General features: G+C 36.3%; 1 protein-coding gene across 9 annotated transcripts in view; it reads left to right on the plus strand.

Annotated features, from left to right (window-relative positions):
- Positions 1 to 11,403, plus strand: part of dop (microtubule-associated serine/threonine (MAST) protein kinase dop) — a 73,939-nt gene extending 62,536 nt beyond the window's left edge. For 4 of the 9 annotated variants that reach the window (XM_090154230.1, XM_090154231.1, XM_090154237.1 and 1 more), the window contains 23 exons: positions 2,409 to 2,437; positions 2,520 to 2,596; positions 2,681 to 2,835; positions 3,085 to 3,320; positions 3,672 to 3,701; positions 4,649 to 4,724; positions 4,798 to 5,007; positions 5,066 to 5,164; positions 5,229 to 5,361; positions 5,508 to 5,572; positions 5,639 to 5,721; positions 5,791 to 5,965; positions 6,029 to 6,201; positions 6,268 to 6,338; positions 6,397 to 6,513; positions 6,595 to 6,705; positions 6,767 to 6,997; positions 7,066 to 7,220; positions 7,512 to 7,663; positions 7,728 to 7,970; positions 8,178 to 8,389; positions 8,464 to 8,675; positions 8,755 to 11,403. In XM_090154230.1, the coding sequence (XP_090010356.1) occupies positions 2,409 to 2,437; positions 2,520 to 2,596; positions 2,681 to 2,835; positions 3,085 to 3,320; positions 3,672 to 3,701; positions 4,649 to 4,724; positions 4,798 to 5,007; positions 5,066 to 5,164; positions 5,229 to 5,361; positions 5,508 to 5,572; positions 5,639 to 5,721; positions 5,791 to 5,965; positions 6,029 to 6,201; positions 6,268 to 6,338; positions 6,397 to 6,513; positions 6,595 to 6,705; positions 6,767 to 6,997; positions 7,066 to 7,220; positions 7,512 to 7,663; positions 7,728 to 7,970; positions 8,178 to 8,389; positions 8,464 to 8,675; positions 8,755 to 10,578 (4,869 nt within the window). In that variant the 3' untranslated portion in view covers positions 10,579 to 11,403. Of the gene's footprint in view, positions 1 to 1,851; positions 2,295 to 2,408; positions 2,438 to 2,519; positions 2,597 to 2,680; positions 2,836 to 3,084; positions 3,321 to 3,671; positions 3,702 to 4,648; positions 4,725 to 4,797; positions 5,008 to 5,065; positions 5,165 to 5,228; positions 5,362 to 5,507; positions 5,573 to 5,638; positions 5,722 to 5,790; positions 5,966 to 6,028; positions 6,202 to 6,267; positions 6,339 to 6,396; positions 6,514 to 6,594; positions 6,706 to 6,766; positions 6,998 to 7,065; positions 7,221 to 7,511; positions 7,664 to 7,727; positions 7,971 to 8,177; positions 8,390 to 8,463; positions 8,676 to 8,754 lie in introns of all 9 variants that reach the window. The other 5 variants (XM_090154239.1, XM_090154233.1, XM_090154232.1 and 2 more) reach the window with 5 other exon arrangements.
- Positions 11,404 to 13,395: the final 1,992 nt, after the last annotated feature.

Here is a 13,395-nt window from a genome sequence, read left to right on the forward strand (position 1 = left end):
CTTTAGAAGATTCCCTGAAAGTAATGGAGTCTTTGCCTAGAAGACGAATCCTTCGCCGAAACTCCATTCCTAGGAGAGTTTGTTTCGTCAGGATTTACACGTCACGTAGCTGCGTTGAGCGTCTGAACTGCGTGGTAGTGTTGAAGAATAGCTTTATCAAATTTATCCGCGACTATGTTTGCCCTCTCCATACCTGAGTTTGCTCTTGCCATCATTGATTTATGATGGTTTTTTTAACCTCGGAAAGGGGGACGTTTTCGTGATAAATACCTCGATATTGTCCAAATTTAATAATAGGTAGAAACTGGATGTTATCATTATCTCCCGACTATCCCCACGGGTTTTGGGTTGGGGGTTCTTTCGTATCAACGCGATGCGCGAAGAAATACCCGAAGGGCAGGTCACTTCCTTGATTAACAACGCACCCCTCGAAAGATTAAATCCGATTTAATCGTGATTATTTTGATTAAATTCAATTTAATCACGATTGTGTAGATTAAACCACGTTTAATCATGATTAAAATGTTTTAATCTGATTTAACCATGATTAAATGATTTAAATCTGATTAAAATAATTAAATACTTATTGAAACGATTAAATTGTGATTAGTATGATTAAATCACGATTAGAACGAGAATCGCACAATTGCGATAGAACCATCAATATTAATAATTAATATTAAATTACCGTACTTTAGTTTTGTTTTTATTATAAAATCTCGATTCGACCGATTTTATTGATTAAATAGTGATTAAAATGATTCAATCGTTATTAAAATGATTCAATCGTTATTAAAATGATTCAATCGTTATTAAAATGATTCAATCGTTATTAAAATGATTCAATCGTTATTAAAATGATTTAATCGTTATTAAAATGATTTAATCGTTATTAAAATGATTTAATCGTTATTAAAATGATTAAATCTCGTTTAAATCGTGATTAGTTTTCTAATCTTTATTATCCTGATTTAATCATTATACTATGGTTAAGACGCACCCAAAATGGAAGTGACCTGCCCCTCGGAAATACCTCGATATTGTCCAAATTGAAGAATAACAGCTTTACTCTCCTTTTTGCGTTTTTTCGTTGATTTCGTAATAACAGGAAGTACCCGAATTTTGCCTATTTAGTGTTTTATTGACAAAGAATTTTCGAAAACTATCACGCAATTGGGAGCGGGAAAGAGAAGGATTTTCCTGTCGTTCCAGGGAGCGCGTACCTTCCAGGCTGGCTAATCAATATTGGCTCGTCGCGTTTTACGGGCAATATGGCTCGGCTTGCTTACCAGAGAGTGAACCTCGCAGACGCGTGCTCTCAGTTCAGGAGATCACCGAGGAAAATGTATTAATTTCCCGAGGAGATATATACGCCTGATACGGTTTTATCTTCCCTCGAATGACACGATATTAATACGCGGAGTTCTGGAGACGACAGGGATCATTTTTCGACGCGAGACTGTCCCCAAAATAAATAAAAAAACAGTAGTCTCGTGTTTTTGATCCTAGCCGTTAATTACGGGTACCCTTCTGGGGTCAAGGATGGTTTCCCGGTGGCGTCGGGTTCAGTTTGTCGCGATATACGCCACTCTTATCGCTATTTAAAGTCGTGGTTTAACGAACTTCATGGATTAGCGTTATCAATGGTCTAGAAGGGGCAAAAACAAACTCGGTAGCCTCCACCACGCGTAATTCGAAACGAGGGCAAACTCTAGCTTTTTATATATTGATTTTCGATATCAGCCGAAAACCGCGCCTCTGTTCCCGTCGAATTTCACCTACTACTTACGTTTTCGCGATCGTTGATATGTCTAAAATGTAGTTAAGGCGTGGTTGGTTATTTGATTATAGTTGAAAATGAATTCCCAACGCGAGTCTACGAAGATTTCTCGAACTTGCGGAATCTCGAGGGAAAGTCTCGGTGGTTTTCGCAACTACGTGGGCCCACTGCCCGACGAGTCACCGGCGATGCCGATCCCCTTGTCTTAAGCGACTCAGCGCCCGTGCAATTTATCGAAAATATCGAACTTTTTTGCGGTGGTCAGTCGACGAAATCGGTCAAGCGAGCGTAAGTTATGGAGGCCGAAGATCGCACGTCTGCTACGGCGATCGTCCCCGATCCAGACTCAAATGGGAATCCCGCGAAATCCGGCGATTCCGCGTCCGGCGATAGCCATCTTCTAAGCGTCGATGTGGTACCCGGAATCAGGCGTAGTGCCAGCGAAAGTGTCCTCCGTAAGCGTAGTCTAACATTGGCACTACCCTTCGGCTACTCACCCGTCAGCCAACTTAAGGTGAGGAGGGTTCGAAAACCTCGATCGTTGTAGCGTAATGTTTTGAAACCTTTTGCTAAGCGTGATATTTTCCTCGACAGAGTGTAAATTAACGATTTTATTTAACCATTATAGAAAGAATTGAGCATATCAAGAAGAGGAAGGTTAGAAAAATTTTCTTATAATCTTAAAATTGAAGATTTACCACAATCCTAAAATAAAACGACGTTCTACCCACTCTTATAGTAGGTGCTCTGCCAGGAAAAGCCTGATTTGCAACACATCCCCAACACACCCCAGGTGCCATTCACCGATTTCGCAAGGTAAAAAAATGACATTTCCTTTTTTTAAGTTGGGATTAAAAAAAAATTGATGACTAATACGTTAATCACTTTCGCAACTTACAGGTAGTCCATTGGACAGTCCTCGGAACATGTCTCCGAGCCAACATTTCGCTTTTGTCGCTTCTGGAATCAAACGGGGTGATGGCAGGCGATGGTCCGTCGCTTCTCTTCCTTCGTCCGGCTATGGAACCAACACCCCCGGGAGTTCCAATGTTTCTGTGAGTTCTGATCAAGTGTTTTTATTTTTATACTTTTTTATTTTTAATTTTTGTTCACATATATTGGCTGTTTGACAATTTATTATTTGAACCCGAGATAGTTATAAAAACTAATGGTTGAAAATAATTTTATGATACTAGAAATGAAATATTTCCCTTCTAACTGGACATCTGCACTCAAACGTAGCACATGCCCTGCTTTTAATTTATAAAAATCACATTTTTTCTTTTCTTTAATATTTTTGTCAGTCGCAGTGTTCCTCACAAGAGCGCCTCCACCCTCTACCCCACCAGGCCACCTCGGACCTTGTCTCCTTGGGTGCCTCGCCATTAGCGACTAGTGGAAATTTCCATCACACAAGCACAGCTCCTGCCAATGCGGCTGTCAAACAATTCAGCAGTAATGAAAGCAATCCAGGTTTGGAGGCTACTGAAGTTGAAGGAAGAAAATCTCCACTAATAAGACCCAGGTCTAGAAGTTTGAGGTAGAAATTGTTCGGTTCTTCATTTTTCGTTACAAAATATCAAAAATAAAATGTCCTTTAAGAGGTTGTTAAGGCCCATAAATATAGCCTAACCATTTGCCTAATTTTGAATTATTAATGGGGGATGCTAAAATATTTAGTGTTTAGTTTTTGTTTTAGCTATTTATTATTTTGTTTAACCCATAGCCTAACTTATTAACATCGCGGTCGGAATGATTTTAATTAAATTTTTATAATTTTTTTCTTTTCTTTTTACGTTTTGGCTCATTTTTGCCTGTTTTGAAACTGGCCAATTTTCTCTTTTTCTCTTGTGCTTCACAATTTGGGGGTTTTCGAAAATCATGGCTACAGCCTGGCTTGGCTCTGTCTTGCTCCATTAGAGTAAGGGTTATTTCCTTATTATAAATAGCTACCCTCTCTGTCCTGCCCTGTTCCTCCAGGTTTCCGGGTGTAATGGTTACCCCCTTTCAACATGTTCTTAAATTGCCTTTTATACTGCATTTTGTTGTCTATAAATTCACAATGATTGTTATAGTTTCATATTTATTTGATTGCTCGAGAACTGTGGTTGTTCTACGGTGTTGGGTTGTATCAGAAGTTTATATATCTTTGATGATAGAAGGATCCATCTACATGAAACATGTACCTTTACAGGATTGATAAAGTTTTCAATACACACCCATTTCTCTCTAAACTGAGGAAACTTACACCATATACCATCTGAAAATTTAACTACCAATGTTATTTCTTAGAAATCGATTTTCACTCTGAAATAGTTTTAGAAAAGTGTATTTTGCTCTGTGCTGTTTTTCCTCGGGAAAAATTTTTAAAAAGCAGTTAGAGTATGTGAAAATACGTTTTAAGCGAATAACATAAGCAGTATAGAGAAATGGATCCTTCTCTTGTAATATATACTTCTGATTTTTTGTCAATTTATCTTCTGGGGAAATAAGTAAGGTGTTTCAATAATATTGTACTCTAAAATTGGGTTACTTTAAAGTAGGACTGTTACTTAGTAACTCTGGTTTTATAATATAATTTTTTTTTTAAATTGTATTTTATAGCCTTACATGTATAACACAACTAACATACTAGTACCAATATCTTAGATAAAAACATACACATTTGTTATGTACAAAATTTCGTAATTGTGTAGTAGTTTTCAGGTTTGTAACTGTTGGTTTGTTCACATACACTGTACATTTTATAAAATTGCACAGAATCAGTCTCTTATCACAATCCAAAGTCCCTTAATACTTCTCTATTAAACACTGCTTTTGATGAAGTACGCATACAAATTTTAGTTAATGCCTTGTATTCTTTGTTAGCAGCCCAATGCGTTCACCAGGAATAGATAGTGAAATTATTATGATGAATAATGTTTATAAAGAAAGGTTTCCTAAGGTATATTATATTTAATTTTTTTTTATTTTTTTCTTGGAAAATCGATATTTCAACACATTTTTTATATTACCAGGCAACACAACAAATGGAAGAGAGGCTGGAGAGGTTTGTGAATGAAAATAAAGAAATTTACGCTGACCAATCATCGGATGCAGTTGCTAGATTCGCTCATCACCAGATTGTGGAATTGGCAAGGGATTGCCTTCAAAAGTCAAAAGAACAATTGATTACGCTCGACTACTTTCATGAAATGTCTGAAAGTTTGGAAAAACTAGTGATGGAGGTAAATTATCACAAAATTAAAATATGTTGATGAAATTTAACAAAGTTTTGTCCTTCAGTGTCGAGAAAAATCTCCAGAAGCAGCCTCTTATCTTCGAAAATTAGTCAAAAAGCTTCTGGTGGTTATATCTAGACCAGCTAGACTTTTGGAATGCTTGGTTTGTTTCCATTTTTAGATGATTTTGCGCAGTAACCAACCCAACTAAGTAATTTATATTTTAGGAATTTGACCCTGAAGAGTTTTATCGGTTGTTGGAAGAAGCTGAAGGTCAGGCTAAAATTACTCAAGGAGTCACTGCTGATATTCCTCAATATATTATTGCCAAACTGGGATTAAACAGAGACCCATTAGAAGGTAAAACTCCTTTTCTCTTGATTTATTCAGTCTAATTTAAAAATGCTTTAAGAATGTAAAAAAAATTAGAGTAGATGTGTGCCAAAAATGTTTACAGTTACGTAATAAACCATGGTGAGATTTTTGAATTTTTATTCTTTAATTAGAATTGTCTTGTGAGGGGCTTCTGGCAGATTCAGAACAACAAGATGGAAATGAAGAAAGATCGGATGTGAGTTGCACAATGCCAAAATTTTACTAGTTTAAATTAAAAATAACCATTACATTACGAACTTAGGAATTGGAAAAGTTGGTAAAAACAAAACAACCATCTGAAGATGATTTTGATACCATAAAACTAATTAGTAATGGAGCTTATGGGTAAAACTATAAAAAATTTCCTTTGCGAATGACCGAAATGAGTAATTTAAAATGTTTTTTTTATACTAGAGCTGTATACTTGGTTCGGCATCGGGAAACCCACCAACGGTATGCCATGAAAAAAATAAACAAACAGAATTTGGTGCTTAGAAATCAAATGGAACAAGTATTTGCTGAGAGAGACATTCTCAGTTTTACTGACAATCCCTTTGTTGTCAGCATGTTTTGCAGTTTCGAAACTAAAGTAAATTAACTTTTGACAATTAATTTTAAAATTGTTTTTAAATCTATATTTTCAAATTTATAGAAACATCTGTGTCTGGTAATGGAATATGTTGAAGGAGGAGATTGCGCCACTTTACTGAAGAATATGGGTCCTATGCCGGTGGATATGTCAAAATTTTATTTTGCAGAGACAGTGTTAGCTGTTGAATACCTTCATAGTTACGGAATTGTTCATAGAGACTTGAAGCCTGACAAGTAAGTTAATTTCCACATAATTGAGAGTAAAAAACGAGCTACAATATAATAATTACCTATTTTCAGCTTGTTAATTACAGGCATGGGGCATATTAAACTAACAGACTTTGGTCTCTCAAAAGTTGGGCTAATGAATTGTAAGTTGTTATTTTTTAACTATTATATATGATTAAATTATTGTTTTTCAATTTTTAGTGGCTACTAATTTGTATGAGGGATATTTGGACAGAGAAACAAAGCAATTTACCGATAAACAGATTTATGGAACCCCAGAATACATAGCCCCTGAAGTTATCCTTCGCCAAGGATATGGTACATATTATTCATATATATATATATTATATATATTGCACATAAGAATAGATAATTCATATGTTGAACATTTGTTTTTAGGTAAACCTGTTGACTGGTGGTCCATGGGTATAATTTTGTATCAGTTCCTAATTGGTTGCGTTCCTTTCTTTGGGGAAACACCTGAAGAACTTTTTAGTCATGTTGTTAATGGTAAGACCATAAAATTTTGTACCTGATTGGATTTTATGAACAAGATTATTGAATTATCAAGATGCTGAGATTGAGTGGCCAGACGAAGAGGAATGGCCTGTGCCTGAAGATGCCAAAGACTTGATAACGGGCCTTTTGAAGTATCACCCTATTGAGAGGCTGGGAACTGGAGGGCCTCATGAAATTAAAGAGCATCCCTTCTTCCACGATATCGACTGGGATTCTTTGCTGAGGCAGAAAGCAGAATTTGTGCCAGATTTGGAAAATGATGAGGATACTAGCTACTTTGACAGTAAATATTTGTTGTAGTTTTAAGAATTTGCACCCAGAATTATTTAACGTTGTTCATTGTTATTGCAGCACGAATTGACAGATATAATCATGAGATAGATGATTCTGAGCTTGAAGACACAGACGATAGCTCTATCTTTGGTAGCTTCTCTTCTTGTTCCCCCCGTTATAGGAAAGTTTATTCCAGAGTAGAAAAAGAATTAGAAGAAGAGAATATGCTCAGGGTATGTGTTTGTTCTTATTCCTCATAATTAGTACTGTCAGAAGTATATATAATATAATTAAAAGAGTATCCATCTAGGCTATAGAAATTAACCATGTACCATCGTATTATCAATGTATAAATTACACTACATGCTTAATTTCCATCGATATTTTAATCAGTGTAACGTAATTAGACCCAATCCTTTCGGAAGGTACAAAAAATAATTTTAATTAATATTAGGAAGACACCTCTCTCTAAGAGATATATTATGCAATTCTAGTTTATTTGTAACGTCAATTTTTACAAATAGCTTGCAAAAGAGGAAGCTCATCGTAAAATGAGCTATACCAGGGGAGATTCAATTCAGTCTGAATATTTGGATAGTCCCTTGTCTAGGATGGGAAGTTTGACGGAAACTCCGGAAGACAGTAGCTTAAAGGATCACTTCTCATCTGTTGACAGGTGTGTTTTATTTACTAAATCTAAAGATTTTTTGGTTGTATTTTTAAAAATACTATACTTGTAGTGGCAGATTAATTAAACAAGGCCCAGCTGCTCAAAGTACACCTGATAGCTCTCAAACCGAGTCTGAAGAAGTTTCACCTCAAATCATGCGTCGCAGGCGACCTCCAGTCAAAGATGTCCTTCCCCGATTCTCAATTAGCATGGAAGATGAGAGAGCTTCTTACTTAGCCACTACTCCATACCTAGGAACACCCACTGATCAACACAAAGAACTCTCGCCAGTTGACGAAAGAGAATATAAAAAGTAAGTTTCCAATATCTCACCGAAGCAGATCGTGCGCTTCGTTTCAGAGACAGCGCAATGGACCTCTGATCGAAGTGGTAGGTTGGGCTTGACCCAACCACCCAACCCCCTAATAATAATAATAATAATAATAATAATAATATTTATGTTTCTTTTTTATACTCGCTTCTACTTTCAGTATTTAATTGATATATTCTTTAATTATAGGCAAAAGGAAGAAAGGAAATCCTCGTCCACTACAATAGTCGGTGGTGGTTTTACTCCCAGTAGCAGCAGCAGCGGAAATAGCAGTGGCAGATCAAGTCAAGAAACTACTCCATCTCTGGCTACAAGGATCAATATTCTTCCTTCTGGAGTTAGATCTAGATCAGTAATTAAATCTGCCTCAGCTTCGGGATTGTCCCTCATCATTCCTGCTGGTATTTTTTTACTTCTGTGAATTTTTATTATATCGCATCAATACCAACTTAGAATTGAATTTTTTTTTGTGTAGAAGACAGAGCTCCCCAGCCGTTAAATTCTCCTGGTGGTTCCAGTACAAGTTCCAGAGACACTTCCCCAAGTCGAGAAATGAATCCGCTAATAACACAATTAAAACCACCTATAATTATTCGTAGAGGGCCGAGAGGATTTGGGTTCACGATAAAAGCTATCAGAGTGTATTTTGGTGATACTGATGTTTACACCGTTCAGCATCTTGTCATGGTGAATTCTTTTCTTCTTTCTTGCTTATTTACTTTGCCTTTCAAGTGTCTAGTTTTTTAATGTTGTGCAATTTTTTTAGGCGGTAGAAACAAGCAGTCCAGCTTTTGAAGCTGGTTTAAGGCCTGGCGATTTGATAACGCACATAAATGGCGAGCCTGTACAAGGATTACTCCACCCTCAAGTTCTTCAGTTGGTGCTCTCGGGAGGGGACCGTATCCACATCAGGACAACACCCTTAGAAAGTACAACTATAAAAACTGGTGGTCGCAAAAGAAATCCCTCTCTAAGTAAAATGGCCAAAAGGCCCCTCTCAAGGCACAGGAGGTTAGCTGGTGCTCAAACCAAGAGGGATTCGGATAAAAAGAGGAGAGCATCTCTGTTGCGTAGACTCAGTAGCAAACGAGCCAGTGCGGAAATGCAGCAATTGGCCAACTCAGGTTCCCCACCGTGCTTAACACCAAGCCGCAGTTTGCAGTCGCTGAGTCGTACTCTAGGGTCAACCAACAAAGACAGTTTGCCCGGTTCACCAACTCGTACAAAGAGCCCCCGTTCTCCTCCCACTGCTGCACGACTGTGCTCTCCTTCAGAGTCTTCTCATTCTCCAGGAAATTCTTCGCAGAGCAGCTCCCCTGGCTCTAGCGTACCTAATTCACCCGCTGGCTCTACGCATATGCCACATTTTCAGAGACCCAGCACCCTTCATGGGCTAAAACATAAACTGGCTCAAACTTTTCGTTCTCCCAGGCGAAAATCTGTGGGACACATTCCACTATCTCCTTTAGCGAGAACTCCATCGCCGTCTCCCCTGCCTTCTAATTCTCCAACCAGGTCCCCCTCACCTTTAGCATTCCCTCTGGTTCACCACCCAGGTAGTTCGCAAATGACTCAAAGTTTCCCCATTTTGAAAGGAGCTTCAGCAGGAACTTTAACTCCTGGTAGTACTTCTAAGAAATCATTTATGAGGCCAAAAAGCGCCGAACCAGGATCACCTTTACTGAGGAGGGCTCTTTCGCCAGACAGATTGCATCCTAAATCGGCGGAGAATAAATGTAAAAGGGAATCGTACGCTGGCCAAGCATCCCCTTTGGCTCTAACATCATCTCCATCAACTTCAAGCCGGTCTCATTCAGTTTCTGGTTCCACACCTTCTCAGGCAACAAACTTTTCAGGGCTGACTATATCCAGCGCTATGAAAAGTAGCTCTAAGCTTTTCAAGCCTCTCTCAATTATTTGCAAGGCAACTGAAGGCAGGAAAAGTTCTTCACCTTCTCCAAATCAATCTTTATCAAATTTATCATCCTCCCCGCTTTCGAAATCCAATCCAGTCACGGATAAGGAACCAAGAAAAACTGGTGCCATATACTCAGAGCAATCTAAAATGGACAGTTCTTCATCTTCTTCTTCGTCTTCAGTGGATTCTACCATGCTTCCACCCATTAATCCATCCTCTACTGAAATAAAAGCCAAATCTCACTCCTTAGCTAAATCAAACGAAGATAGAGAAAAATCCGCAAAAAGTAACAAAAGTTCTGAAACTAGTTCTATTTCCGCTATTAAAGGTCCTTTGTTAACGTCTTTAAGCGAGTCTAAATCTAAAGTTAGTGTTAGTGATAACTCGGCTTTCACTATTGTAACCAATCCTGGAGAAGAAGTCGAATCTTCAAATTTACCAACCCCGAGCGACATCGAATCACCACCAACTAGCGTACAAGTATCCACTACGTTGGTAGTCTGCACAGTTAGATCTGATAAATTAAAAGACAAAACCAAAAGTGCTAAGACAGAAGCTCAGTTAAAACAAAAGGAAAATGCCACAGGAGTCCCTCAGTCAGTCGGACAACAGTCCTCTAAACAAACTGGAAGAGGAAGTCCCGACAGTAAAAATTTAGGGGGTAGCTCCTGATAAATATTTTTCCATTTAAGTTAGTAACAAATTTTAAAGATTGCATGTACATCTGGATAATTTTTAAAAATGAGTTCTAGAGTAAATTTATGATTTAAAAAGTAAAATTTTTGCGTCATTGTCTGCTGAAATAAATTTATCAAATATGGCAACCATTAACCAAACTATATAAATTTATTGCCTACATAAACTATACATATGACCGAATCTTTGGTTTTAAATTAAGTAGTTAATATTTCCTGTATTTTTTCCTTTCGCCTTGTTATCATTGACATAAATATATATTTGTATATAACACTACTTAGGGTTTGAAAGTGAATGATTTTGTTAATAAATATTAAGAGGTTTATGGAATACTGTTAAGAAATATTTTATAACTTTTGATTAACTTTTCTACGCCATTTTATTTTTATATTTTGAAGATTATTAGTTTTAATTAAAATGATAGATTAAATTTTTTGGAACTAAATAATTGGTTAGTATCTATATAATATGGTTCATTTTATACTGTTAATAGATATTTCCTTACTTTCCTGGATTTTTTTACTTAGTGGTTATTACATTTGAATTACCATCTCACCCCACATTTTGTTGGCCAATTTTAGCCATTCTACATTTTTATATATGTATACCCAATTGTATATATAATAAATTTATCCTTATGGGTTGCCAAAGTTAAGTGCACCCCAGAGTTTTAAAGGGGCTGATACACCATTAGGTAAAAATTAAGAGGGAAAATGCTATCCCAATTAAGCTTTTGATGGAATTAGTAAATTTTTATTTCTTAATTCTTGTTTTTAAATTGTGTAGAATAGTATAAATAATGCCAAACATTTTAAGATATAAACACTGCTAATATTTTTGTTGAAAAACTCATTTTCTTGGAAATTGAAGGGAAACATCTCAGATGGAAATTTTATTTTTGCTTAATAATGCGGAAATAATGTTTTCAAAAATTGTAAATATAAATTGTATAGCGTGAATTTTGGATTGGAAGTTGAATAGTTCCAAAGGTTTGAACACGAGTTAATCTGATTTCATTTTGGTTCATACTTTGACCAGAATTGTATTTATTTAAATATACACATTGGTACTCAAAATGAAATTGTAAATAGGTATACATCTACACCATTTTTCATTTTAATAGTTTAAGGAAAAATATGTAAATATTTCTTTCTGTAGGTAAAATTTTCTGCCATAATTATATCATTTCAGTAATTCTTCCTATAGCTGTTGAATGTCTGAATGTAAATAAAAGGGGAGACAAAAAATGGTGCAGCTCTTTGTAATTACTAATATTGGATGAATTTGTTTCTAGAAATTTCTTCATTATTTCTACATAAATATTGGTGCTTGAAGTATTATCATGCTAAGAAAAACTTCAAATCATTGTTAAAACTTGTTGATTATAGTGAGTGTTAAGATAACTTTTTATGAATGTTGCGTATTTAAAAAGTGTATCTGACATTGTTTGTCTGGTGAAATATAAACAAATTCACAAAATAGATGCGATAGTTAAGTTTCATTTTAACAAATCTACATGTTTGTGTTGGATATTAGATTTTAAGTCTTAAGGTTTGGGGTTGCACAATGGACCACTGGTTGAATGGGCTTATCTCTCGCCCTACCCCCCACTCATTAATAATAATAACCTCATCACAATTAATGATGATCTTACAAACCGATTAGCCAAAACAAATTCTTTGGCTGAGAAAAAAATCATGGAAAAGTGTTTTATTCCTCCTCTATAACAATAGGTGGTTTTTTTCGCCTGTTCTGTGTTTTTTTAGCAGGTTAAAAAGTGTAGCCATATGACGTCATTTTACTTCAATAGGCGATATAATAAAGTAACGTGGTCTTCTTGTTTTGATGGAAAAGGCCACCTTCCACTATGCTTCCATTAGCTTTCCCACCAAAGAGCCTATGAATTCATCCGTAGGCTTTAACTGTACTATTTCGTTATCCCATTTTAACAAGTTGAGCAAGCATATCTGACTTTATAATATCGCCTATTCTGTCTTGATGAAAAAAACGAGTTGGAGTAATGGTTAATGGTTATTTATGAAAAGCTGGCCCGTCATGTTTTCGTGAAACCAAATTTAAGCAGACGACAAAGTTAGAGAACACCTTATACACCTCCTTTCGAGGAGGAGTAAAAAGTGTAACCTTAGAGCTCTGGAACAAGCGAACAAAATTCGGGACAGGGTAAATCTTACCCCAAGAACACGGGGTAGGGTAAGAAGAGTAAGGCTATGACGTCATTAACTCTGATTCTGTGTAAACATGATTTCAAGATTCAAGATTTCTTTATTGACCTGTAAAAAATATTACAGCCCTTTTGCAACAGGGCGGCTCACCAAACCTGAGGGAGCGCGGTCTATTTGGCATATATCACATAATGTATCGTATCACATATTATCACAGATATCATGTATTATATCATCAAAGGCTTAGATATTTCATAAGTGTTAAAAAGTGAAAAACTAAAAATAAAATGACATGTTTTTCCAAAATGGCTGCCTTTGGCCTTTTTAGCAGATAAATTATGGCTAGCAATTGACAAAATTCGATTTACTCCTTTAAACCTCCGTTTCCGGTGTAAAAAGAGTAGCCCTAATACTCCGGAACAAGCGAATAGTTTATGGGCCGGGGTAATTCTCATCCCCGGAACAGGCGAATAAAATGTATTAAGGTGAAAAGAGTACACTTTTAGTCCAAGAACAGGTGAAATGAAAACTCCTAATGACAACTTCCGTTTTATCAAAAGAAATTTGCCTTTTAAGATAAAACAAAATTTAAGCAAACGGCAACCAAAAG

This window comes from Leiobunum rupestre, chromosome 7, assembly GCF_980474605.1.
Source record: "Leiobunum rupestre chromosome 7, qqLeiRupe1.1.hap1, whole genome shotgun sequence".
NCBI lineage: Eukaryota > Metazoa > Arthropoda > Arachnida > Opiliones > Sclerosomatidae > Leiobunum > Leiobunum rupestre.